Raw genomic sequence first — 26223 nt, 5'->3', positions numbered from 1 at the left:
TTTACTCACTGACCTTTTTTACTCTTAGCTGCTCTACCTAACCTAACTACCTACTGTTCCTATTTTCCAAATGCTATCTCAGCCTGTAGATGTCTTTAGTATCCTATATATCACTATCTTTATTTACTTACTTATTTTTTGGAAAATAATCAAGTCCTTTTTATACTATGTACCAATCTTTGTTTTTATTAATGTTTTGTTATACATTTTTTGAACTGTTGATTCTAATTTACTTGTAATATTAAATGTTTTGTGAACTTGTCAACAAATGTAAAATAAAATAATAAATAAATATCATAAACACGAAAACTCATATGAGAGACTACATATACATCGACACATAAAACTCGAATGCTGTAAACAGTGAATGGCCACGTGCTCGAATGTTTTCCTAGCGAAAAAATTAATGCGGCCTTTCGCAAATAAAAAAGTTAGAATGTTAGAAACCCGAATCAGGTGGGGGGGCTTCACCTCCCACAGCCCCCAACATGGAGGGCTGTGCCCCCCACACCCCTCCCTAACTAAATATACCAACTCTGAGATCACACTGCAGTGAAGGAAAGGGCAACACCGTTTAGTTGGCCAACTACCTCCTTGCCCTGTGACATATTCATCGAATCACTTAAATGCGGTTCAATGAATATGTGTAGCTCATTATGTGTTCACTTTTCAGCCATTACATGCTTAAGATATAGACCCGACAATATTATATCTTACTTCCCCAGATATGGGATGGGGTAGTGTCATGGTTATGGGTCTTTCGGAGTTAGAGCCCTGAGTCATTTTACAGCCTGCACCTGTCCATAAGGGACATGGGCAGTACCCCATGAGTGAATTTAAGGTTCCCCATACATTTATACAAATTCTTTTTGAAGAGAGTAAAGGATGCACTTTGTTTTATGAAGATGAGAAGTTTATTCCATAGATGAGGCAGCCTTTGGGATACAAATCTGTCTCACCAACAAGTTCTGTTTAGAGTCAGAAATAAGGTACATGTCCATGAAACGTGTTACCCTTGTATATTTTTTCTTGTGAAGATGTAACATTTTCATCAGGACTGGATCAGAGAATGCCTTGTAAGTCAGGCATAAGTCCCCTGTCAGTAAATGATATGAAGTGGAGTAAAGGGCCTTTAGCCAGTCTGCATAAGACATGTGGTTATGCTTTGTATTTTTCGTTAGAAACCTCTGGGGCTGCTCCAGTTGGTGCAAGTGTCTGGTTAGGTACATGCAGAAGGGAGCATTGTAGTCGATTATTGGCCTGATGAGGACCAAGTACAATAGCCCTATGATGTCCTTTGATCTTGATGTCATGCCTTTACTTATCATTTGAGCAACACAGAAGGATTTCCTCACTACTGTAGCCACCTGGTGGTCAAAGTTTTGGCTACTATCTATCCGTGTTCATGTCTGATGATGTAGGGTTTATGCCTAATTCAGTAAGTTTATCTATGATCTTTGAGGGGGGGATTGTGTGGAAAGTTTTGGCTAGGTCTAGATAAGGGATGTGTACCGTTTTACTCTCATCCATGGCCCTGGTGACTTTCTCATATTAAGCAGGTAAGACCTCCCTTTGATATAGCCAAATTGGGTCTGGTCCAGTTTTTGCAGGGTTACTATGTCGTTATCGATCAGATCCATGATAATTCTTTCCAAGACCTTGCAGTTAAGACTGTTCAAGCTTATGGGTCTGTAGTTCCCTGGGCCCCTTGTGCAGAGGAATGACTGTTGCAGTCCTCCATTCCTCTGGGACAAAGCTCGTTCGAAAGCTGGGGTTCAAGAAGATTTCTAGTGACCCTGATAGATTCTGTTTTAAGCTGTTTAAGAAGCATCCTGGAATGTTGTTGGGACCCATGGAGGCTATGTTTTTGGCTTTAGTGAGCATGCTAAGGACCTGTTCCCTCGTAATGACTGGTAGAGAAATGATTCTGGGTATTTCTTTGGGTGTAGTAGTAGGTGATGGGGGAGAAGATTGAACTGAACTTGATGGCCAGCAGGTTTGCTATAGTTTCAGGTTGGCCATAAGTGCTGCCATTCATGATTAACTTGACACATTGTTGAGCGTTTCCCCTGAGGTTACAAACATAATTAAAAAAGCCTTAAAGTTATCTTTCACCTGGGAGGCTATCTTTGCCTCATAGTTTGCTTTGGCAGATTCAACCAGCTCTCTATTTTTTTGTTTAGATTGGTGAGTGTCTTTTTGCACTGATTTGTCTGTTCCTTCTTGGCTTTGGGGAGGATTTTTTTCCTTTTGTCGAATAGTCTATTTTTGGTAGGGGTCTACCAGGGTGGTTTATTTTTGCCAGTAATCATAGGTTTGAGTCAGGCAGGTACTGCCACCTCTATGCAACTATGAATGTGGTTGTACAATGCTTTTCTGTACAGCTCATAGCAGGCCTCAGTGACATCTGGGTTCGGAGTGGCTTGGAAGTTTAATAAGCTGTCACTTAATTTGAGGTGATTGGCCGTAGCAAATTTCTTAACAGGTTTGGAGTTTGATGGGGGTTTCCTGGTTTGTTTTAATACTAAAGGAGATCATTTTGTGGTCAGATCTTACTAGGGAGGAATTAATGCATGGGAGGGAGCAGCATGCCTCCATGTTTGTGAGTACTAGGTCTAAGATATTTGTACCTCTAGCTGGGGAGCTAACTAACTGCTTCAGGGTGTTTGCATTGGTGAAGTCCAAAAACCTCAGAGCAAGTGAATTATGGGTCATGTAAGTCTCACAATTTATAGAGGGGTAGTTGAAGTCACCCATAAGTATGGTGTTAGGCTGAATGTTAAGAGAGGGTGTGTTTTTTCAGAGTCATGTTAGAGGATCTGTAGCTAACAAAGATATGAAAGGGGATTGCTGCTATGGTTAGTTGAACATGGAGAAGCTCAAGTGAGTCATATTTTTGGACCAGTCTAGCAGTGTACGTTTCCTTTATGGACACTGAGATACCTCCTCTCTTTGTTTTATTCTGAGCTGTGGGGGATTAAAATGTATGAAAGGCATTGTAACCTTTTATAGCTGAGGTGCTTTCTATGGTTCTTAACCATGTTTCTGTGACTGCACATATGTCTGCATTCTCCAGGGTGAGGAGTGCAGTTTTTTTATTTTAACTCCTAGCATTGAGCAGTAGCAGTACCTTTTAGTAATTTTAAAGTGCTTTTTGGCATGTTGGAGGGTTTAACAACTTGGCATGGCCTAAAACAGACATTATGAGGACAGATAAAGTTTTTGCCAGTATGCAGAAGCCAAGTGCAAACCATTTCTGACAAAGCATTGTAGTTTGTCAATCATAACTCCCCAGACAGACAGCCATTAGATCCCATTGTTGTGACACCAGAAACTAAGACAATTGGTAGTCAACCATTTTTTGCTGGTATTGTAGCATCATCATAGATGAAGGTAAGGTGCTACTCAAGGCTAGATTTATACCAGCCTGGGATACATATTCAGAGAGTTCAACATATTCAGGGACCACCACTACATTACCAAGCAGCTGGCACCCCCCCTGCTGTATTATTGTACTTCAGCTGTAATGCTGTTGACATAGAATGGTGCAGCCTTACATTTTTCTTTTCTAACATCAGTCTCTATTCATTATTTCAAACAGCCATATATGGATGTTCAATGCTGTGAGAGCAACAAAATGGTGCTTGAAGGTAGGCGATTCAGTTGGAAGTTAAGAAGCCTAATATATCACTAACCTTCTTAAAATGAAATAAGATTAAATTATCATAACTGGCCTTATTTTATCTTTCAGTTTACACACAACAGACTTATCACAAAATGTAAAGTTATGCTTACCTTTATTTACTTGTGCAGTGCAAAAGATTTCCACAGAATTAATAACAATCTATTTCATTGTATGTATACATTGTAACCCACTGACACTGTTAACACTGAAATTGTAAAACTGTGGTGCTTTTCTCCCCGGGTCTCCGCTGAAAAAAGGGCTACTTAGTTCAGTTGGACTAACCCAGTCAACAAATGTAAAATAAATATATAAAACTCAATGCTAATCGAGAAAAAAATCCTTAATGAAATAAAAATTAAGATGGTCATCATATTGATCACTGCTGTTGTATCCTTAGGTATATGGGTTATATCCTGCTTATGATATAACAGCCTGTTGGGTTCCAAACCTTCAGGGCACCTTCTATGTGCTGAAATGTCAGTCAGCTCAACCTGATCTGACAAAAAAGATGATTTTAAGTGCCAAGCCCTTCAGAGATTTCCTGCTGTTGAAGCTGGAGCTCCTCTGTGGGCTTTCGAGGCTCGATGATTGGCTTGTGCTGTTCTTTTGATGGGTAGATTGGGGAAAACTTTCCACTTTTAAAAACTGTTTTAGTTTCATTCCTGTTTAGGAATGTTATTTTTAAGATCATGATTATAAAGAGGTCAGAGAAAATTAGACCTCAGATAATTTAGAAGCTTTATCGGGTGACAAAACATAATGCTTTAAGCCATATTTCATAAACAATAATACTGTTTCTAAAATTTAACATTGTTCTTCAATAAACTCTGAAATTATGGAGTGAGGGAGTGGCATATTTGCTTTGTTTCTTTTGGAAAGCCTTATGAAATTCACATTCTATTATTACTTGACTTAATTTTGCTTTTCTTTTTTGTTTTGAGAGTCTGTACTATATCTTGCTAATTAAACAGTTAAAGATATACAAATATGGGACAAATATGTCTGATGAAGATCATAATTAGTAATAAACACTTCCAGTCAAGACGTCATCTCACTGTTTGCCATGATCTAGTATATCTGCAGAAATTTGTTGTACTATTTTTAAAAGAAAGACACTGAATTATGAAATTGTCCATCTTGAAGATTCTAGCACTTCCACTTTTTCCTATAAAGCTTTTATATCTCTGGGTGCAGTTGTAGTGCTAATACACACAGCAGAAAGTCATCCCCAACTGTTGAAATCGTTTCTTTATTGACTTCTATGTACTTTAAAATCAGATAAAACTAATAGAATTCAGAGGATTCAGTTATAATTTTTTTGTAGGGCTTCCTGCAGTGGGTGATGATCATATAATTAGAATTCAACATTTAGAGGCATCCATCTTAGATTCTGTTGCATTTTCTTGCTTTCTTGACCTCTTCCTGTTGTGTTGATTCTTAAAGGTTATCATTGCTTTGAATGCTTACAGCTTATTGATTCTTTTCTGTGTTATTACAGACAATTGTTTTACCTTAGATGGAATGTTTTTCATTTGTTCCCAGATTTTATCTTCCTTCTATTTAAAAGTTAGCATTTGGGTGCCATTTTAATAGTTATCAAGTAAAGACAAGGTCAGATAAACAAACTGGGAGACTAGCAATACCAGGGTATAGACAATAAAGATAAACGCTACTATAGATATAAATAGAGTATGATATGACAAAATTTGGAGGTGCAAATTAAATTAATTATTTTTTTAGAGTTATAGGTATAGACAACAACATAAAGAATCCCTATAAAATGACCCCATCATGAAATGTCTAAATAAAAATATTTAATTTTAAATGTAAAAAAAAAAAAAAAAATATATATATATATATATATATATATATATATATATATATATATATATACAATTTAGTCAAGTAAAAAGATTTGTATGAGACAGTCTTGTATGCATTTATATGGAAGAAATCTACAATGACAGCAACATTGTTTTTAAAACTTATAGTGCAAAGTTTCAGTAAGTCCATAAAGAAAACATACTTTTATTGCATTCTTTAAGGTGCCAGTTGATATAGTCAATAACAGACCAAATCTTTTTTTTTTTTAAACAAGAAGCATCTTTATTAAACTATCACTTATGACACGGACAATTATACATTTACATGAATGAAAACAAACCATATTGACATATTTTTAGTTGCAAACATTATACATCACTTATAATCTAACCAGTCATTGTCAGTCAAACATTACATAGCTCATTCAAATCCTGCCTTCTTTTAAAGCTCATTCCACCTCCAAAACATTATTCTGCATGTATTGTTCCCACAATTTTATTTTTTTTCTATGCAATTTTCTCCTCTCCTTTTCTAAAGATCCCATTTCCAGTTGTTTTATTTTTGTTACTACATTCACTACTTTTAGTATAGATGGTTTAGACTTTGATTTCCATTTTCTAGTAACTGCTTTTTTGGCAGCCAACATGATCAGAGTCAGCCATGCCTTACTATGTCTAGGCAATTCAGATTCTGTATCATGGCTAAAAAAAACAGTTTTAGTGATACCAATGACACCCTGACTGGCAACTCATTACACTCCCCAAAAATATGTTCCTATAATTAGCTCTGTCTTTCCTATCACACATCCAACATTTGCTATTTAGCTGAGGAAAATTCTTTGCAGTCTACTTGGGGTATAAAAATATCTATGTAAATACTTCCAAACAAAGATTCTAAATCTTATAGACTTTGTTGCACATTTGGGAGTCATACACAGTTCCCCCCATTGTTTATTTGTGAATAGCTTATTCAATCTCTCTCCCTAATCCTTTTTAACTACTCCTCTAAATGATTCTTATAGTTATTGTGCAATATTTTATATGCTGTATTAATTAATGGTAAGCTAAATCTTGTAGAAAAATTGTTATCCTAACATTTTGAATCATTTTTCAATGACAATAAGCTAGCATTCATAGATTCATAGGTTCACAGGCTGATACCAGGCTATCTGCCCTAGGGCATTTATAAGCCTAGCCAGAGTGTGTTTGGCTTTCGCCACCCTTTTAGATTAGTTGACTGTGCCTCTGTATAGTAAGTCACGGAAGATAGCCCTTTTAAGGTTAGTTTACTGTGCCTCTGTCTAGTAGGGACACAGAAGAGATGACAGGGGTAAACCTATGATCTCCCATCCACTCATCAAGATTTCTCTTCAAGTGGGTCATTGAGGGGCTCTGCCTAACATGGATTGGGATTTTATTCCAGAGTGAGGGGAGCCTCTGGGATATGAATCTGTCCCTCCAGCATGTCCTATTTATTTCTGTGATGAGGTTTAATTCCCTGGAGCATGTAGCTCTAAGGGATTTGGATTTCCTGAGGTGGAGCATGTCCATTAATTCTGGTTTGGACATGGCTTTATACGTCAGGCACAGATCACCTCTGAGTAGGCGGTAAGCAACTGAGTAGAGCTGGAGTTTCTTTAGCCTAACTGCATAGGGCATCTGTTTGAGTCCCTTGATCCTCTTGGTGAGGTACTTTTGGGGTCTTTCCAGTTGCTGCAGGTGTCGGGTAAGGTACATCCCAAATGGGGCATTGCATTCAATTATGGGCCTGATGAGTGATGAGTAGAGGGGCACAATGATCTCTCTTGATCTAGATGTGAACCCTTTTGTGATAAGTTGGGTTGTATAGAAGGTCTTTCTAACCACTTTGGCAACATGATTGTCAAAGGAGAGATTGCTATCTACTTGGGTCCCCAAATCCCTAATTACTTCTTCCGTACTTAATGGATTACCACCTATGTGGTAATTTGTGGGCACTTTGTTTTTTCCAAAGGGGATGACTATGCACTTTTTGGCATTTAGCTTTAGGCCATGGCTCTGGCACCAGTTATCTGTCTCTGTGAGACCCTTTTGGAGGATGCTTGTGTCAGTCGGTGAGTCGATTATGGCACCCAGTTTGCAGTCATCTGCGAACTTGGTCAGCCATAGTCCTCCCGTGTTAGCCTGTACCTCAGAGAAATATATACAGAACAAGAGAGGTCCCAGGACTGAGCCTTGTGGGATGCCACTTGTAACTGGTTTATAGTCTGACATGGCACCTGCAATTCTGACCATGTGGGTTCTATCCCTGAGCCAGTTTGCAGCCCATCTTGTGACATAGGGGTTGATATTTAAGCTGTTGAGCTTATTTATGATGCCCAAGTCAGGTATTGTGTCGAAGGCTTTTGCGAGGTCCAGGTAGGCTGTGTGGACTACCTTCCCTTCATCTATGGCCTTGGTGACTGTTTCAAAGAAGTCGACCAGGTTCAAGAGGCAAGATCTGCCCTTAACAAAGCCGAATTGGGTAGGATCCAGTGTTTGGAGGTTCCCAATGTCTTTGTTTATGAGTTCCATGATGATATGATCCATAGCTTTGCAGACCAGGCTAGTCAGGCTTATAGGGCCGTTGTGGCACCATCTTTGTGGAGTGGGACCACTGTTGCTGTACGCCATTCCTTGGGTACATATCCTGTAGTAAGGCTGAGACTGAACAGTGACTTTATGTGAGGCTTCAGTTCTTCTTGGAGCTCATGTAAGACGCAGCCCGGGACACCGTCCGGTCCCATTGATGCTGTGTTTTTTGCATTGGAGAGGGCAGCTCTCACCTGCACATCTGTGATGTCAGGGAGGCTACACTCTGTTGAGATAGACATTTGCTCTTTTGGGGGGGAAGGGGGGTAGAGGTTTGCACTGAACCTGTCTGCCAGGATGTTGGCAATGTCTGTGGGTTCAGTGTATTTTTTGCCATTTTGCACTAACTCAGAGCATATCTGGGAGTTGCCACCCAGGTTCCTGACATAACTAAAGAAGGCCTTGTGATTATCTTTAGCATCTTGTGCAATTTTTCTTTCGAAGCTGGCCTTAGATAATTTTATGAGGGATCATAGTTTCTTGCTAGTACTGATCAGAGATGCCTTCCCTTTTTGGGATTTTGCTTTATCATGTAGTAGCTTCCTCCTTCTGTTGTATAGCTTATTTATGGCTGGGGTACACCAGACAGGTCTCCTGCCTTCGGAGGAGTGAGTCTTGGTTTTATTTGGGATAGCATGATCCATGCATTCCTGTAGGTGTCCATAGAATGCGTTTGTAAAGGATTCTGCGGTTTGGGTCGTATTTTCCACTGGCCCGGGGGCTTTGAAGGATTCCACCTCGGTTTTGAGAAGTGTGAATTATTTATTTCTAAATATGATAAATTGGCTTTTATTTTAGAAAAAAAGAATAAAAAAGCATTGTGTTGGAACCCACTCATATAAAAGGCAGAAATGTGTGCACTAATTAAATAGTATTAAGCATTGATTAGTTAATTGTTTTTCAAGGTAATGTAACTATCCACACTGACAACATGGCTGTTGTATGGTATGTCAACAAGCAGATAAGTGCACATTACTACCCTCTGTGCTCAGAGGTCATAAAGTTGTGGAAATAGGCTGTTTTATCTTATTTCATCACTTTCTAATAGCAGCCCATGTACTAGATCAAGCCAGTTCCATAGCAGATAATCTCAGTCTCTGCCTTCTGATGCTACATAAGGATTTTCCCAAGTCTATCAAGGGTGAGATATTTGCTTTGTCTTTGGGGCAAGCCCTGCTGTGACCATGTTGCTTTTCCAACCAACAGCAAATGATGCAGCTTATTCTCCCTCATACCTCCACAAGATCAGACTCTTGGGGATGCTTTAGTTCAGGAGTAACTAACAGGACTCCCTTGTGGTTTTCCCCATTTCACTTTATTCTAAAGTTACACACAAAAAAACCCCCGAAATCCCAACAAAACAAAGCCAAAAGCATCTTCATAGGTCCATTTGACTCTAGCAGGTTTGATTCCCCCTGCTTTGGCCTCACCTAGTGAAATCCTGTCCACAAAAATCCCTTCAGGGCACTTTTCATTTACCCATCTGCCAAGGCCTCACCCAGACCTCCTGACTTTGCATCTAACTGCTTGGTTACTGTTCTTTTAGTAATGCTTATGAACCCTGCTTACCCACCCAGCATTGGCCACATCTTGACTTCTGCCCAGATACATTTTACTGGGGTAACTTATAGAAGTAAATGGATATATTTTTCTTTTTGGGGTACATCTATATCAGGAGCCTTTTATGGCTGCAGTCCCTGCTCCTCTGGATTTTGCTAAGATTTGCAATTTTCTAAGATATTCAGTTTAGAATCAAGCTGCTCTTCTCTGAAGGTACATTTGGCAGCTACTCTCTTCCTGACAAAATCAAGCAAATTGATGATCTTGGATACTTTATAGTTTCTTCATTCTTATTTATTTAAGGAAAACAGAAGCACTGCTTATAAGATGCTGGTTAAGGAAATAAGTCCAGACCACCTTGCTCTGTTACCATTTCATTATACCACATTCTTTACCATGATTACACTGGATGAATAAGCCGTTTGTCTTATTTTACACACACACACACACACGCACACACACACACACACACACACACACACACACACACACACACACACACACACACACACACACACACACACACACACCATACACACACACACACACAGACACACGCACACACGCACACACACACACACACACACACACACACACACACACACACACACACACACACACACACACACACACACACACACACACACATTTTTTCTTAAGTGTAACAGACTGTGTTTCTAATTCTCTGCATTTGCTAATTATATTTATTCTAGTGAACAGCTTAGTAATCTTCTTTATCATGATTATACTGGATGAAAAAGAAATTAGTCTTGTATAATTTTTCTTTGATCCAGCAGACTGAGTTTCAGATTCTCTCTGTTTTTTTTATTTTATTTACTTCTACTGTAGCACTTACTACCATTTATTGTAATCTTGTATGTACTACCAAAGTACTTGGTTATACATGCATTTGTGTATTGATTTTGTTCTTGATAGTTGCCTGATTGGTCCAGGTCATGGCTGAAAAGGGTCCTCGGACCCGCCTAGCTATCTTGTTAACAAACACCAAATAAATAGATAAACAAATAAAATAAATAAATGCACATTTCTAACTTTCATCATGGACTGGATCACTTCTCCTTAGCATCCTTAATAATGTTCTTTTTGTGAGACCACCATTGAAAGAACTAGTATCTTCATTTTAGCCATACTGCAAAGTATGGTTAAAGTTCCTGAAATGGAAATCACTATTGTTGTTAATGATATCTTGATTGCATTAACTTTTTCTATGAGAAATAAGACAAAGACCTGCATACTAAACCTAAGGCACATTTTATTAGGGCAGTGGCAACCTCTCAAGCATTTTTTTAAAAATGCATTGCTATATCATATTTGTTCTGAAGCATCATGGACTTCTCTGCACTGTTTTATAAGACAGTATAAGACAGATGCGATTTTATTGTCTAGGCCAGCCTTCCTGGCCACTGTTGTCAGATACATTCAAGAGAAAGAGCTTGAAACTATATCATAGATTTTGAAGTGGACAGACTGGAACATACAGGATACAGCAGTTATGTACTTGCTCTAATGACAGATTTTCATGATCTATGTTTATCCACTTCAACAAGCCCACCTTTCTTTACAACATTCATTGGGAGTGAGGTCTGGATGGTAGAAGTGTGGCTAGCTACTTTTGTGCCAGGTGTCATCCCCCAATTTGGCACCTTCCTCCAAATTTAAGTTAAAGAGCCAAAAAAATCCTCTACTCAGATTTTTTTCCTTTTAAACTGTAGCAAAACTACAATAGTGCTTCATTTTTGAATGCAATTGTAATATATTTTAAATGCTAGTGTGCACTGAAGAACTATAAATTGATTATCAGGATCTGCCATTCGTGCCCCCTAACACTTTGCCCCCTTCACCTCACCCAAGCTACATCTCTGCTAGAGTGATTTATGTTTTGAAAATCATGTTGCTTTCTAGTGATTGTGTGTGTGTGTGTGTGTGTGTGTGTGTGTGTGTGTGTGTGTGTGTGTGTGTGTGTGCGTGCACACTCTCTGTTCTGGGGCACTTCAGAAATTCTGAGATTAGAGGAGGTGCACAACATTATGGGATTAAGTGTCTAGATAAGGTTCATGATGCTCTGTCATTATGGTAAGTACATAACTTTTGTTTTTTTTTTCAGAACTGAATAAAATACAGCATGCCAGCAATCAGTCAAAACAAAATGTGTGTACATTGTTTTGAATGACTGTAATGGTACAGGGGGAATGATTAACTTAAAAACTGCAGCCTATTTTAATTACAATGTAGTAGCATTGGTATGACATTATATTGAGTAATATGTAGCCCTCTATATATAAATAGTCTATACTTTCATCCATACTGCAGTACCAGCATCTGATCTTCCTGTACAAAGTCTAAGAAGGTTGTAATGTCTCTCAAACTACCTGAAGATCTAGATGCAGGTTACTTTTCTTTTTAAATTACAGTTTACCAAAGCTGTTACAGGCATCATATGATGCTTGCTGTTTAAAACCTTCTGATCACAGTCATTTTTGTAGTCTTTCTAAAGATCTCCTATACTTCACTCTGCTCTTCCATATAATATGTGGTTAACTTGTATCAGGAGCGGCCTTAGGTCAACTGGTGCCCTAGGCAAAAGGGCTCCACAGTGCTCCCCACCACACCATCTGGTGCCCCCATCCTAGTCTACCTATACCAAATAAATACTGGAAAAGTGCCCCTACTAGAGTGGTGCCCTAGGCGGCCGCCTAGTTGGCCTATGCCTAAGGCCGGCCATGACTTGTATGTGAAAATTAGAAAGCTGGAGAAACAGGCAGAGGTCTAGAAATGAAAGTGTCATTTCCATGGTCTTTTTATCACAGTATGTCATAATCTGAATGCAATTGTAATATATTTTAAATGCTAGTGTGCACTGAAGAACTATAAATTGATTACCAGAAAGGCTCATCCAGACTCTGCTACACTTTGCTGTGAAGGAAAGGTTAGTTTGCTTTTATTTTTTGTATTACTGTATTGCCTTTCTATATTTTGAATACTGTAGTTTGTTTTCTTTACCTTGTATTTTGCTTGCATTCTGTTTTAACAGCATATTAAAACTTCAAAAGAGACCACAGCTCTCTCTGTTCTGAGTCAGGCAGAATTTTTTCCCGCCCTCACACGCATTTAAGTTGTCTTGTTAAATGCCACTGTCTTTCTAGTTGCCCGCCTGTTATGTTAATCTGACCATATATCTCATTTCTCTCTACTTTCACTGGCTTATGTGAGTAATCACAAAATCATCATTTTTGAAATCCCACCCCTTCAATTATTTAAATTTATTGGCCATCCTACAGTATTTCATAGTACCAAAATACAAAAGTGACCACCCCTTTCAATCCATCTTGCTGTTTTAAAAATAGTAACTCTCCACTAAACCTTAACTTTTTAAACAGGTAAAACTCAAGTTACCTACTTTCACATCTAACTTCTCTAGTGCACACTGCAGAGTGCATTCTTTTCAATCTTACCTTTAAGCATCCCTGTGACTAGCACTTTCTCTAATACCTGCTGGAAAGCACTAGGAAGCCTTAAACTCATACAAACACTGAACTCTCCTTGTTAACAAGGAGAAATTAATAGTAGGCACTAAACAGCCTATAATTGCAAAGTACCTTGCTAAGGAAACAGCTCCTATACTTTACAAAGAAAAAAAAAAAAGCCCCAAACCAGGCATGTCCAAGTGTCAGCTTCCGGTGATTTCTCCTGTCCACCTGGTGAATCTGGGCATACTGGGGCAATGCAGCAATTGCATCATGTACACAGACAACCCTCTCCTCCTACCACTCAACACTACAACCTGTGAGAGATGCACTTACATAGCCAAAATGGAAGCAAAGCTCTCTCCACCCAAGATTGTGCTAAACAGTCAAGAGGAGAAGGTTAACACCCACACTACACCTCAAGCAACACATAGCCCTTCTAAATCCGCACCACCAACACCCACATATAGCAACACTAAATCCACATATGCAGAGGCCCTTAACTGTAACCTGCCCAAGCAACAAAGACCTCTGAAGCTGAAATGCAAACAAACACCAATCACAACCAATGGGTCACATAGTTCACAACACCAGTGTGCCACCCAGCAACAGCCCCTAAGGCAAGACAATGTACCTAACACTTTAGTCATAGGTGACTCTATAGTCCGCACACTGATGTCCCTCTCACCAGGTTGAATAAGGAGAAAATTACAGTCAGCTGCCTGTCGGGTGCCAGGATCCACCACATAATGCATGCACTCAAGTCACTCCACAACAAGTACAAATATGACTCTGTCATTGTCCATGTTGGAGTGAATGACTTGAGATGTACCTCCCTGGACTACATGAAAAGAGACATGGAAGAGCTCTTGGATCATGTGGCCCAGGCAGGTATGACCCTAGCCCTGAGTAGCATCCTGCCTTCGCCCAGAATGATACCACAATATAAGGATAAAATGATTGACTTCAACAATTGGCTAAGCTTATGGTGTCATTCAAAGGGGGTCCAGTATCTGTCTGCCTGGGATGACATGATTGACAGACCAAGATGCTTTGCCAGAGATGGTCTGCACCTGTCACCCCTGGGATTCAGGTTACTGGCTAAGGCTCTTGCCACCCCTATAGTGCCTTTTTTAGGCAAACTTCAAAGGACAAACCCACCACCGTAACAGGTACAAGCATGCAAAATCTGAAGGTAATGCTACTCAATGCTAGAAGTCTAAACCTCAAAATGCACTCTCGAGGCACTCCTAAAAATGGAGAACATCGATATCTGTGCAGTAACTGAGACCTGGTTCAAGGCTCCAGAGAGCACCCCTGCAATACCAGGCTACAACTCTTACCACACTTTTCGGCCACCAAACCAGGACCGAAACACTAAAGGTGGAGGAGTGTCAATATTCACGAAGGATATTCACACCACCAGGCTAGTTGGCCAACACAATGTGTCTGAAATTCTCCAAGTGCAACTAACACTAGGTAAGACTGCAATCCAAATTTTAGCTTGCTACAGATCCCCCACCATACCCCAAGATTCTCACTACACCTTTCTAAACATACTGGAAAATATTAAGATAGAACCAAACACCCTAATACTGGGTGATTTTAACTACCCTGCCATTAACTGGGAAAACTACTCATGTCCCAACACCTTTGCGCAACGGTTCTTGGAATTCATAAATTCCAATGCCCTGGATCAACTAATCCATAGTCCCACCAGGGGCTCAAATATCCTAGACCTGGTCATTACCAACATGGGAAATCAATGCTCCATACCTATGGTCACCCCCTCGTTAGTCAGGTCTGACCATAAGCTAATCACCCTTAACATCCACATCCCACCCCCAACCCCCAGTAAAGAAACCACCATAAAAAACTTCTCCAAAGCCAACTTCATGCTACTCAAGTCAGAAGTGACAAACTTCATGACACCCATGCAGACGGGAACTGAAAGTTCAACTGCTGAATCCTACACTAAGGCACTGTACAAGCACATCCACTCATGCATGAATTGTGCCATCCCAAATAGAACCAAAATGCTCTCATCCAAAAAAGGAAGCCAATCTGGTGGTCCCCTGCCATAAACAAACTTTACAACAAAAGGAAGAAACTTTTGCAGAAAAGAGGAAAATCCCAGGATGCAAAAAACTCCCTTACTAGCCTCAGTAGGAAACTGAGATATTTATTTTTTATTTAAAAAATAACAATTTAATGGAGTCCTGGGGAGAATGGCGCAAAATCAGATAAAAAATAAGGATTATAAGATTACTACTAAAAAAATACAAAGAAAAAAGATAATAAAAAAAAAACTAAAAATACAAAAAAAAAAACAATTACAAAACAAAAAAAATAAAAAAGATATACAAGATACAATACAACAAAACAATACAAGGTAAGATACATAAAATTTTTAGGTATAGTACAAAGTAAAGAGATATGGAGAGTGAGGGTAAGAAGCATTCCAAAAGTATTGGGATTTTAGATGTGAATTAAGAGATTTTGGGGAGATGTGCTTATATGTGGATTGGGAACATTCTTGTGGTGGAGGTGGCTAGTATGAATAGGGGGAAGGATGTTTGGAAGGTGGATGGGTTAAAGGAATGAACTTCTAGTAGGGGTTAAGGATGAGTAGGTTTTTCTGCATGGGTTTTGAGTTGTTGGGTAGAAGATGGAGAGGAGGATCAGAGATTTACAAGTCTGAGGGACAGAGAGGGACACAAGAGGGTATATAATGAGCTTATGAGCTAAAGTCAGTGAGCCACAAGTTTTAGGAGAGTAGAACATGAAAGGGTAGAGTTGGGGGATTTAGCAATTTGGTTTTTTGATTTAGCGAACAGTGATCTGGTTTTGCATTTTTGAGAGGTCTGCAGATTAGTTAACAATGGAGCTCCATAGTGAGAGGAGGGGAGGAAGGAGGAAGAGTAGAGTGGGATGAGAGGGAGATAGAGGAAAGATGGGGGAGGACAAGAGAGGATTTTAGAGTGGTTTTTGGAGGATTTTTGTGGGAGATATTCAGTTTTGGATTGGTTTTTAATTTTTTTTGTCAATTTGTACACAAAGTAACTACGTTCAAAAACACACCACCAACAATGGTGTGATTTCTTCTTGTGAGTGAGGGTGTGTGTGGTGTGTGTGATTGAGAAGGTGTAGGTGTTGTTTTGAAGTGGATAGTTGTGGGTAAATTGGTTTTATAGGATTTTTTTTTGATTGGGGTTTAAGTGATGATTTTTTAATTTGATAAAGCTTCTTTGAGAAGTTTAGAAAGAGTAGCAGGAAGAGGTGGCAGAGCAGGGAAGATGGTAGAGCAGATGAGAATGGGATGATGTTGATTGATGAAATATAGGAATTGGAAATATGGGAATGGAATTAAATATAAAAATATTAAGGAGACCAAGAATTGATCCTTGGGGAGGAAGGGGTGGGGGTATTTTGAGTAGGAAGGTGTTTTTCCATTTAATAACTTGGTGTCTATTAGATAAATAGCTGGAGGAGAGGATTTGGTTAAGAGGGAGGAGTGAGGAGGCTGGTGTGGATAAGTAACTAGAGCTTAGAGAGTAAGGTCAAGAAGGTAGAGAGAAGTAAGGTGTAAGTGAGAGACAGGTGCTCTCCCTGGAGTCTCAAGGAATGACAGGAGGCTGCTGTCATAGTGCTAGGGCTTGGCCTAAAACCATGTTGTAGGTGTTAGGTTGTTAGAGATGAAGTAATGTATGGATTTGGATATTGATTTTCTAGAATTTTGGAACTTGTTTGGGGGGAGGGATGGGCAAGGGGACGGAAGTTGTTGACATTACAAGTTGTTGACATTACATGCAGGGGATGATGAAAAGCTTCCTTCCAGAGGGCTGTCCATGTGCATGAGATGGAGCATTGATTGATGATGGATAGAGGATAGGCTTTGCAGCTTATTGCTTGGAAGTAGGTAGGGGAGGAATTGGGAATGGCGTTAGTACATGGCTTTAGTTTCTGAAGGAGTTTCTTTATAGTGGAAGTGGGTATAGGTTTTGAAGAGAAAAGAGTAGAGAGGAGAGATGCCTCATAAAATCCTCCAAAGCTAGTTACGAAAATAAAATTGCCAAAGATTCCAAAGACAACCACAAAGCATTCTATAACTATGTCAAGAATCTAAATGGCAATGCTCAGATCTGCTCTGAGCTAAAACAGAATGGCATTAAATATACTGATCCGAAGGATATTGCCAATATCCTGGCAGATCGATTCAGTGCCAACTTCACCCCCCTCTCACCCCCTAAATGGCCCATCTCAATACCGGAACATTGTCAAATTCCAGTAATAACGGCCACACAGGTACAAAATGCACTCTCTAAAGCCAAGAATACAGCATCCATGGGACCAGATGACATCCCAGGCTGTGTACTACATGAACTACAATATGAACTGGCACCTCACCTAAATGTCATGCTTAATCATAGCCTCACCTCAGGTTTCGTGCCCACTGAGTGGTGCAGAGCTACAGTTATCCCAATCCACAAGGGGGGATCCACCTTGGATCCCGGAAACTACCGTCCCATCAGTCTGACAAGCCTTATCTGCAAGGCCATGGAGCGTATTATCATGGAACTTATAAACAAAGACATTGGCAACCTTCAAACACTGGACCCCGCCCAGTTTGGGTTTGTGAAGGGCCGATCTTGTGTCCTGAACCTGATTGACTTCTTTGAATCAGTCTCCAGAGCCATGGGTAAGGGTAAGGTGGTCCACACAGCCTATCTAGACCTTGCCAAGGCCTTTGACGCCATCCTCCACTCTGGAATCATAGATAAACTTACTAAGTTGGGCATTAATCCCTATGTCACCCAATGGGTTGCTAAATGGCTTACTGATAGAACCCACACTGTAAAATTAGCTGACTCCAAATCCAGCTCCAGACAAGTGACAAGTGGAGTACCTCAGGGTTCAGTCCTGGGGCCGCTCTTGTTTGGCATCTACTTCTCTGAAGTACAGGTCAACACTAAGGGACTCTGGCTAACAAAGTTTGCAGATGACTGCAAACTGGGAGCCATTATTGAATCCCCAAATGATGTGGATACTCTACAAAAGGGCCTTACAGAAACAGATGCTTGGTGCCAGAGCCATGGTCTCAAGCTCAATGCCAAGAAATGTATTGTTATCCCCTTTGGGAAAAAACATGTATCCATGAATTACCATATAGGTGGCAGTACACTAAACACAGAAAGTGTGATAAGAGACTTAGGGACACAGGTGGACAGTGGTCTCACCTTCGATAACCACATCGCCACAACAGTCAGGAAATCCTTCTATGTGGCACACCTCATCACGAAGGGCTTTTCATCCAGAAAAAAGGAGGTCATTGTCCCACTGTACTCATCCCTCATTAGACCCATTATAGAATACAACGCCCCATTTGGTATGTACCTCTCAAGACATCTGCAATAACTGGAAAGGTCTCAGAAATACCTCACTAAAAGAATCACAGGCCTAAAGCAGATGCCCTACGCTGACCGCCTTAAAAAACTCCAGCTATACTCTGTCGCATATCGTCTACTCAGAGGCGATCTCTGCTTAACATACAAGGCCATGCCAAACCCAGAGCTGTTGGACATGCTACATTTAAAGAAATCCGAATCCCTCAGAGCTACACGCTCCAGGGATCTAAACCTTGTCATCACAATAAACAAAACATGCTGGAGGGATAGGTTTCTGACCCAGAGACTCCCCAGACTCTGGAACAGATTGCCCATACATGTCAAGCAGAGTGCCTCTTTGGACCTCTTCAAGAGGAACGTTGACGATTGGATGGGAGAAAGGAAATTCACCCCAGGGATCACGTCAGTCACCCTGCTAGACAGGGGTCCAGGAAAGTAAATAATGTGGGAAGAAATAGCCAGGGAATTGTTATGGCTAGGCTTGTATAGGCCCTAGGGCTGATAGCCTAGTACCAACCTATGAACCTATGAACCTATGAAGCATTCAAGGCATTACACACTTATTAAGGCAACTGCGGACTTCACAACCACTTTACTGAGAGTTCAAAAATATAAGCAGAAAAAAATAGAACTTTTACTAAATAAATAGCCAAAGTTTTTCAACCAGTTCTTGTGAAGTTTTTAATTACGAGCGATTATGCCCCTCAAATAAAAATAAAAAACTGCAGTATTGCAGTGAAGAACAAAATAAGAGAAATATCAGACAAACATGCATATTTCACACACACACACACACACACACACACACACACACACACACACACACACACACACACACACACACATAGAGAGAGTATAAACATTTCATTTTCACCCTGGCCATCTAAGCAGTTACATTTATTAGTTGCACCTTAAAACTATTTTTTTAAGAAATGTTCTAAATCCACATTTAGGTTTTCCTTGAGAATACCAATTCTAAAGCCTGCCTTATTCAGCTTGTTTTCATTGATGACCAGTAAATTAATCAGATTGGATGCACAAGTAGGAAAGAGACACCAGTGAACTAATAACACTGAAGATGTTACCAAGTCCAAGTAGAGAGGTAGTATTGGGCAGACAGCTAATTGAATACGTATTACATGTACACAGTATGCAAATATTACCACAAAGCATCAGTCTTTAAAACAGATTATCAATGCAGGTATGAAACTGTTCCTTTTATGTGGCTTTGAAGTTCTACACAAATGCAGTGTGAAGCAACTAACATTTATAAATGAATGCAACTCTCTTCTGCAAATCCTTTGTTTATTGTCACTATGATTACCTGTTGTTGTTCTGTGCCTTATCTGTAAGCCACCCATCTATACAGCATAGCTTAAGTTTCTGTCAGTAAGTAAGCGAGTAAAATACATTTATCTATAATTTTGCATTTGGACTGTGACATAAAACTCCCGTTAAAATATACTATTGACATTTTGTAATTCCTAGGTGCATAATAGGAGATAAAAGTACATGGGTTTAAATAATGATAGACTGAACATACATCTGAATGTAATGAATACTGGCCATACAGTGGACTGGAGATGGAAAACTTGAGTTTGGCTAGCTAATGTTATTGTACCTGGCAACTCAGTATCACATGGCTAAGCCCCGAGTATGGCACAGCCAGCCATCCCAGCTCAGACAAGAAATGCCTGAATGTACTGAGAGTTGAGACAACAACCATCTCAGCTGTGGGTGTAGCTACTGCATGCAGTGCAGTGCAGTAATGCACTGCATGCAGTAGTTCATGTAGCTCACTGATGCGACATTATGCACTCTGCTCATTTACTTATTGTACAGAAGATGCCACTTGCGGTTGTCAGGGTTATGTACTGAACCAGTATGATATATTTTACTTATTCATTTATTGCACAGTAGATGACAGTTGCTCAAGGAGATGACAGCATAGTGCCATAATATAACATGACATAATATATTGTATTCCTTCATTTATTGCACAGCGAATGACAGTTACTCAGGGAACTGACAGGCAGAATGTGATGGCCCCATGTGAAGTGAGACATAGCATCTCAGCTACCTGTTGTCTCTGTTCTGATCTGTACACTGGGTCAAGTTTGTAACTAGACACAAGTACAAATTAAAGTTTTGATTGGTAGAATATTATGGACTCACAATTTGGAAAATTTGTACAAATTCTGTGTTATTTCTGAACTGTATTGATGCACTATCAGACATGAATAATTTACTTCAGCATTCCAGCTGGAAGACCTATTTGAGTATGTGGGGGGGGGGCATAGTGTTAATGGAACATCCTAAAGCTTTGTATGGCTGCTTCATGTTATCATTATACAGCCATAGCTCATATAATTGTATGAGATGATTTTCGCCATAAAGTTTCATTTTCTTAACCAAAATCCTTTATTTTATTTTCTTTGTGCTGTTTGCCACTTTATCTGCAGACCATAATCCTCCCTGATTGGACTTGAGCTCATTTGTTTCCCCCATACAAGGTATCTCTTACACACACACACACACACACACACACACACACACACACACACACACACACACACACACACACACACACACACACACACACACACACACACACACACACACACACACACATCCCCCAAACCAACTCCAACAAGTATGCTAGCCACTGACTGAACACTGGTCACCTGGGCCATAGTCAGGGCTTTCTCTTTCTATGCCACTGGAGCTGGCTTGCTAACCAGAATCCCAAATACAGAAACACAAGAAAGACATTTTGATTTCATATTGTAGTAATCTCTTTCTAACAAGTCACTGATTTTTGAATTTTAGCATGCTGTTAACTGTTCTGAATTCCATATCTTTGTCTGGTGTTGTTCTTGTCTATTTTCACTCCCTTCTATGCTTTACGGTAAAACAATACAAACATCAGAATAATTTTATCTCCTTTGCTGCCTTGCTTCTCCTTCTTACCAACTCCATCAGCTGGACCTTCATGAAAGTATAAGCATATGCCATTTGACTTTGCATAGCATGCCTTATTTTCCAAACTAAGTCTTTCATTTGCCTTTTTAACACATAATCATTGACAGAATCATGTATAATATGAAACTGTTAGTATTTTATGCGACAGGTTGGTTCAACTAAAAATAACTTAAGGTGTTCATCTGGTATTGGACTTGTAAATGAATTTCAGAAACCCTTGCAAATTTTTTGGCTTCATAACAGATCACTGACAGCTCACATCAGGTATGCACAGGGCTTCTTTGAGACACAGACTGAATCCTATTAGAAGGTATGGGGCAGGCTAACAGAGGGCTTCATTGTCTTCTCTCTGCTATGCAGGACTGAGCTCAAGAGATAAGACAGACATCAGCAATCTAAATTTTGCTGAAGTCCTGGGAAAGCAAACATATTTGTAACTGCATGTAAAACTGCATGAATGGGACCATTGGTATCAGTTGTTTGGTCTGTGGCATATTCATATGCATGTGTTGGCAAAGGATAGACATGCATATATCTCATCTGTAAATTAGCCAAATTACTTTTTGATGTAAAAGAATATTATATTATATTATGAAATAAAATGCTAGGGCCTCAAGCTAATAGTAATATTATTAACACATTACATTTTTATATACAAAACTGTCCTAAGTATCCGTTTTCCTGTAACTTCCTAAAACAGAAATATAATTAACTATGTACCATAGCTTTTAGTATCAAGGTCAGTTTCTACAAAAAGTATTCTTGTATTCTGCCTTGAAACCTGAACTCCCTGAAGGTTTTTTTAGCTGTTTTAAATCAAAAAGAAAGCAGAGGTGATCACATTACAGCATTGTCTCTTTCATTATCGCACTAAGACCTACAAAATGAATGTACGTGTATATTAAAGCAGTTAAACATATGTAGTTAATACTGCACAGAATGCAGGGACTTACATAATTCTGTACAACTGCTGCTTGCTGTAGGAATTGATGTGTCTTTGAGTCCCCCAATTCACTTGTGTATGTTAGGTTAGGAATTTCTACACTTCCTCCAAGATAAAAGACAGAAATTGCTGGAGCTGAGAAAAAAAAAGTTAGCATAAATTTGATTTGTTTTGTGTATTATGCACTCAGCATGTAACAAGGGTGGATCAAAAATGCAAAGATACCCCAGAACTCATTTAATTAAAACCCATGTATCATTCTTATAGGCATACTTACGCGGTGCAAAATACAAGACAACAACCATGATAATCAGTGTCAAAAGTGATATGGGAAATGCTGCAAGAAGGATGCTTTTCCATTGTGCTGAACGTTTTGTATTAGTGAAGGAATACTTTGTCAGGTATGCAGAGTGCTTCTTCAGTGTATGATCGATACAGCGATTAAATGAGCAGCTGAAAGCAGGCTGCCGCGGTTGACTTTCATTCTTTGAATTAGAAAACTGACATCTCTAGTGAACAAGTCGGGGCAGAAAGAGAGAAAAACAAAACAGAAAATATATACAGGTAAGTGAGCCTGTTTGTGCACTTTCTTTGAAAACACCATCTCTTTAAAAACAAAACTATTAAAGCTGTATGCAAAACAACATCCTTGTTTGAAACAACAGAGCTGACAATTATTGAGCCATTTTATTATAACATGATGACAACAGTTTGCTACACTATCATATTATTTTTGCTGAACATGGTAGAACATTTTTTTACAAGAGTTCACGTTGCTCTAATGGGTAAAAATAATCCATTTAGAATCTATCTGCATACTTTAGATTAATGAGTGTAGCTGATAATTACTGTCTTTAAAGTGCAACATTTGAAGCAATTTATTAGAAAAATTTCAAGTTGCAAAATTAAATATTTTAGTTTCTTACCTGCTTTGTTGTGTCTGTAGCACCACTTTTAGCAACAGTTATGCTATAAATTTTACAAATCCTTTCCTTTGGGAAAGATAGCATTCTAGTAGTTTAATGAAGCTGAAACAATCAGCATCAGTAAGCAGCATATAACAGTATAAAGTGAAGGATACTTCAGTTTTGGTTGTAATTCACTTTTCCTGTTTTTTTATGCATCATGTCCCCTGAGCTGTAGTTCCTAGCAAGTGGTAATTGCATTCTTGGAGAGGTGGGAGCATAAGTGGAGTCCAGAGGCATGACGAATTACATTCGCTCATGAATAAAAAACCCTCCTTATTTTTCAGAAGTCTTTTATTCCACTATCAATGTCATTCTCAGTAATTTACCAGTTTAATTATACAGTTTGTAATTTGTAGTAGTTTCAAATTCTGGTGCAGTAATATCAATGTGAGACATAAATAAGTGTCTGTCCTAGTCATCATATCTCATGAAAAGTGTTCCTACATTCACTGGTAACTCACTTATATTTCTGCATAATTAAGCATAAAAGACTTCATTTTCATTAGTAGCAAGACACACATTTGGAGTATTTCATTTGGTTGGCCATTTTCCCACTTGAATACTAACCACCATAAAGCTGTCACACTCATTGCATGGCACTGCCTTGCACAGCTGTCCAGGTGCCCAGAATTTAGGTTCAGTTTAGGACAATGAACTGTAAAGCAGTATGCTATTAACAACTGGTAGTGTGGTACTGTGACGTGAACTTTCCCCAACAAGTCATATGCTATTCCCCTGTATGAGTTCAGTACTTGCAATGAAAATACAGTAGAATTATTTTAAGTTCAAAAAGAATAGTGAATGCAGATGAAAATGCTGGTAAGAAATTCATCTCAAATGTAGAAGATAATTTGGATTTGTATTTCTTTAAATTCTCTTGCCTCTGACACATAATTACTATAGACATTTTTTTTGCATAAATGGAGAATAGAAAGCTAATACAATGTAGAAAAGCAACACATGTCAATGTAGTTTTGCAGCCTCAACAGAAAAATTAGACATGTTCCCTTGGCAAAGTGATAAGCTTTTCCCTTGTAATGCTGGTAATCCTGGTTTGATTTCTACCCCAGATGTCAAGTTTTCAGTCAGGATAAGGGAAGGTATGTGCAACTGTTATTTTACCTGGCTAACCTTGCTATGATTTATTAATGCATTCTCCAATCCTGTTGCATTAATTCTGTTGGACATTTGTGGATGAACTACACCAGAATTAGTATAGGAGATGGAGGAGGACAAAGCACTTCAAGAGAAAAAACAGGTTTAGATGGTAGTCTAGGACAACCATTTGGCTTGAATGTTTACACAATCATCTTTGAATCAACAGCATATAAGGAGAGGTGAATAAAGAAACACTCCCTAGACTTCCAGTAGTATGGCTTAATTTCTTGCTAATCCAGCTCTCACCCCTTCCAGGGGTAGTGAAAAAGTTCATAAAGTGCCAGTAATAAAAGCTTGATGGTCAGTTGGGTCAAATGGGGTGGCACAGAGATAGAACAGAAATTAAGACTTAGAAGTTAATGTATATATAACAGATGACCAAAGAATAAAATGCTTCTATTTTCCTTTAGTTAGCACAATTTTCCTCCCAACAGCTAGAGAGCAGTTCAAATCCTCCAAGGGCTCCATTGAGAAAAACTTAGGAAGTACAGCCAAGGATAACCATAAGGCCTTTTATAGCTATGTACGTAATCTAAAGGATAGGACCCAGGCATGTACAGAAGTAGTGCCCGATGGCATCACACACACCCTACTGACCTCACAGAGATAGCAAATCTGACAGTGGATAGGTTTGGTGAACATTTCACTCCCTTATCCCCTCCTAACGTACAGCAAACCTTCCCCCCAAACTACCCCTCAGCCTACATATCTGAAGAGCAGGTCCTCAAAGCCTTGTCTGAGGCAAAAAACACAGCCTTTATGGGACCAGACGACATCCTAGGCTGTCTTCTAAACAGGCTAAAACATGAACTAGCATCACCTTTAAGTACCCTTTTCAGTCATAGCCTAATCATGGGGTTTGTTCCTGTGGAATGGAGAATAGCAATGGTTATTCCCTTCCACAAAGGTGGCCTAGCAGCAGACCCAGGGAATTACAGACCCATAAGCCTGACCAGTCTAATCTGTAAGGCCAGGGAACATATCATTATGGACCTCATAAGTAAAGACATAGGTGACCTCCAAACCCTGGATCCTACCAAATTTGGCTTTGTGAAGGGTAGATCCTGCCTATTAAATCTGGTGGATTTCTTTGAAAATGTGACCAAGGCCATTGATGAGGGATAATCTGTACACACAGCATGCATTGACCAGGCAAAGGCTTTCGACACGATCCCACATTCAGGCATTACTGATAAACTTAGCAAACTGAATGTAAACCCCTTCATTGTAAGATGGGTTGCCAACTGGCTCATAAACCGGACACACACTATCAAAGTGGGTAATTCCTCATTAACCAGGAGACTTGTTACCAGTGCCACAGGGGTCAGAAGTTCAGTTGAAAACTAAGAGGTTGTGGCTGGCCAAGTTTGCAGATGACTGCAAAGTAGGTGCAATCACTGAATCCCCAAATTATGTCAATATATTTTAGGCGGGTCTCACACAGACCAACGACTGATATATTAGTCATGGTCTCAAACTGAATGAAGAGAAATGCATCATCATTCCCTTTATCACAAAAAAATGCCCCCTCACACTATCAAATCAACAACAGTACCCTAAATACCCATGAAGTGATAAGGGACCTGGGATCATATGTTGACTGC

At 39.4% G+C, this 26223-nt stretch overlaps 1 protein-coding gene across 1 annotated transcript in view; it reads right to left on the bottom strand.

Annotated features, from left to right (window-relative positions):
* Positions 1-23839, bottom strand: part of LOC122802743 (suppressor of tumorigenicity 14 protein homolog) — a 910319-nt gene extending 886480 nt beyond the window's left edge. Inside the window, exons 1-3 of the mRNA XM_044072511.1 lie at positions 23420-23839; positions 22771-23002; positions 22504-22628 (exon numbers count right to left, since the gene is read on the bottom strand). Coding sequence (XP_043928446.1) covers positions 22504-22628; positions 22771-23002; positions 23420-23503 — 441 coding nt within the window. The 5' untranslated portion in view covers positions 23504-23839. The remainder of the gene's footprint in view (positions 1-22503; positions 22629-22770; positions 23003-23419) is intronic.
* Positions 23840-26223: the final 2384 nt, after the last annotated feature.

Source organism: Protopterus annectens, chromosome 5.part0 (assembly GCF_019279795.1).
Source record: "Protopterus annectens isolate FY-2018-M chromosome 5.part0, PAN1.0, whole genome shotgun sequence".
NCBI lineage: Eukaryota > Metazoa > Chordata > Ceratodontiformes > Protopteridae > Protopterus > Protopterus annectens.
The sequence above is the reverse complement of the archived record's forward strand: the minus strand, read 5'-3'. Positions and strand labels throughout refer to the sequence as shown.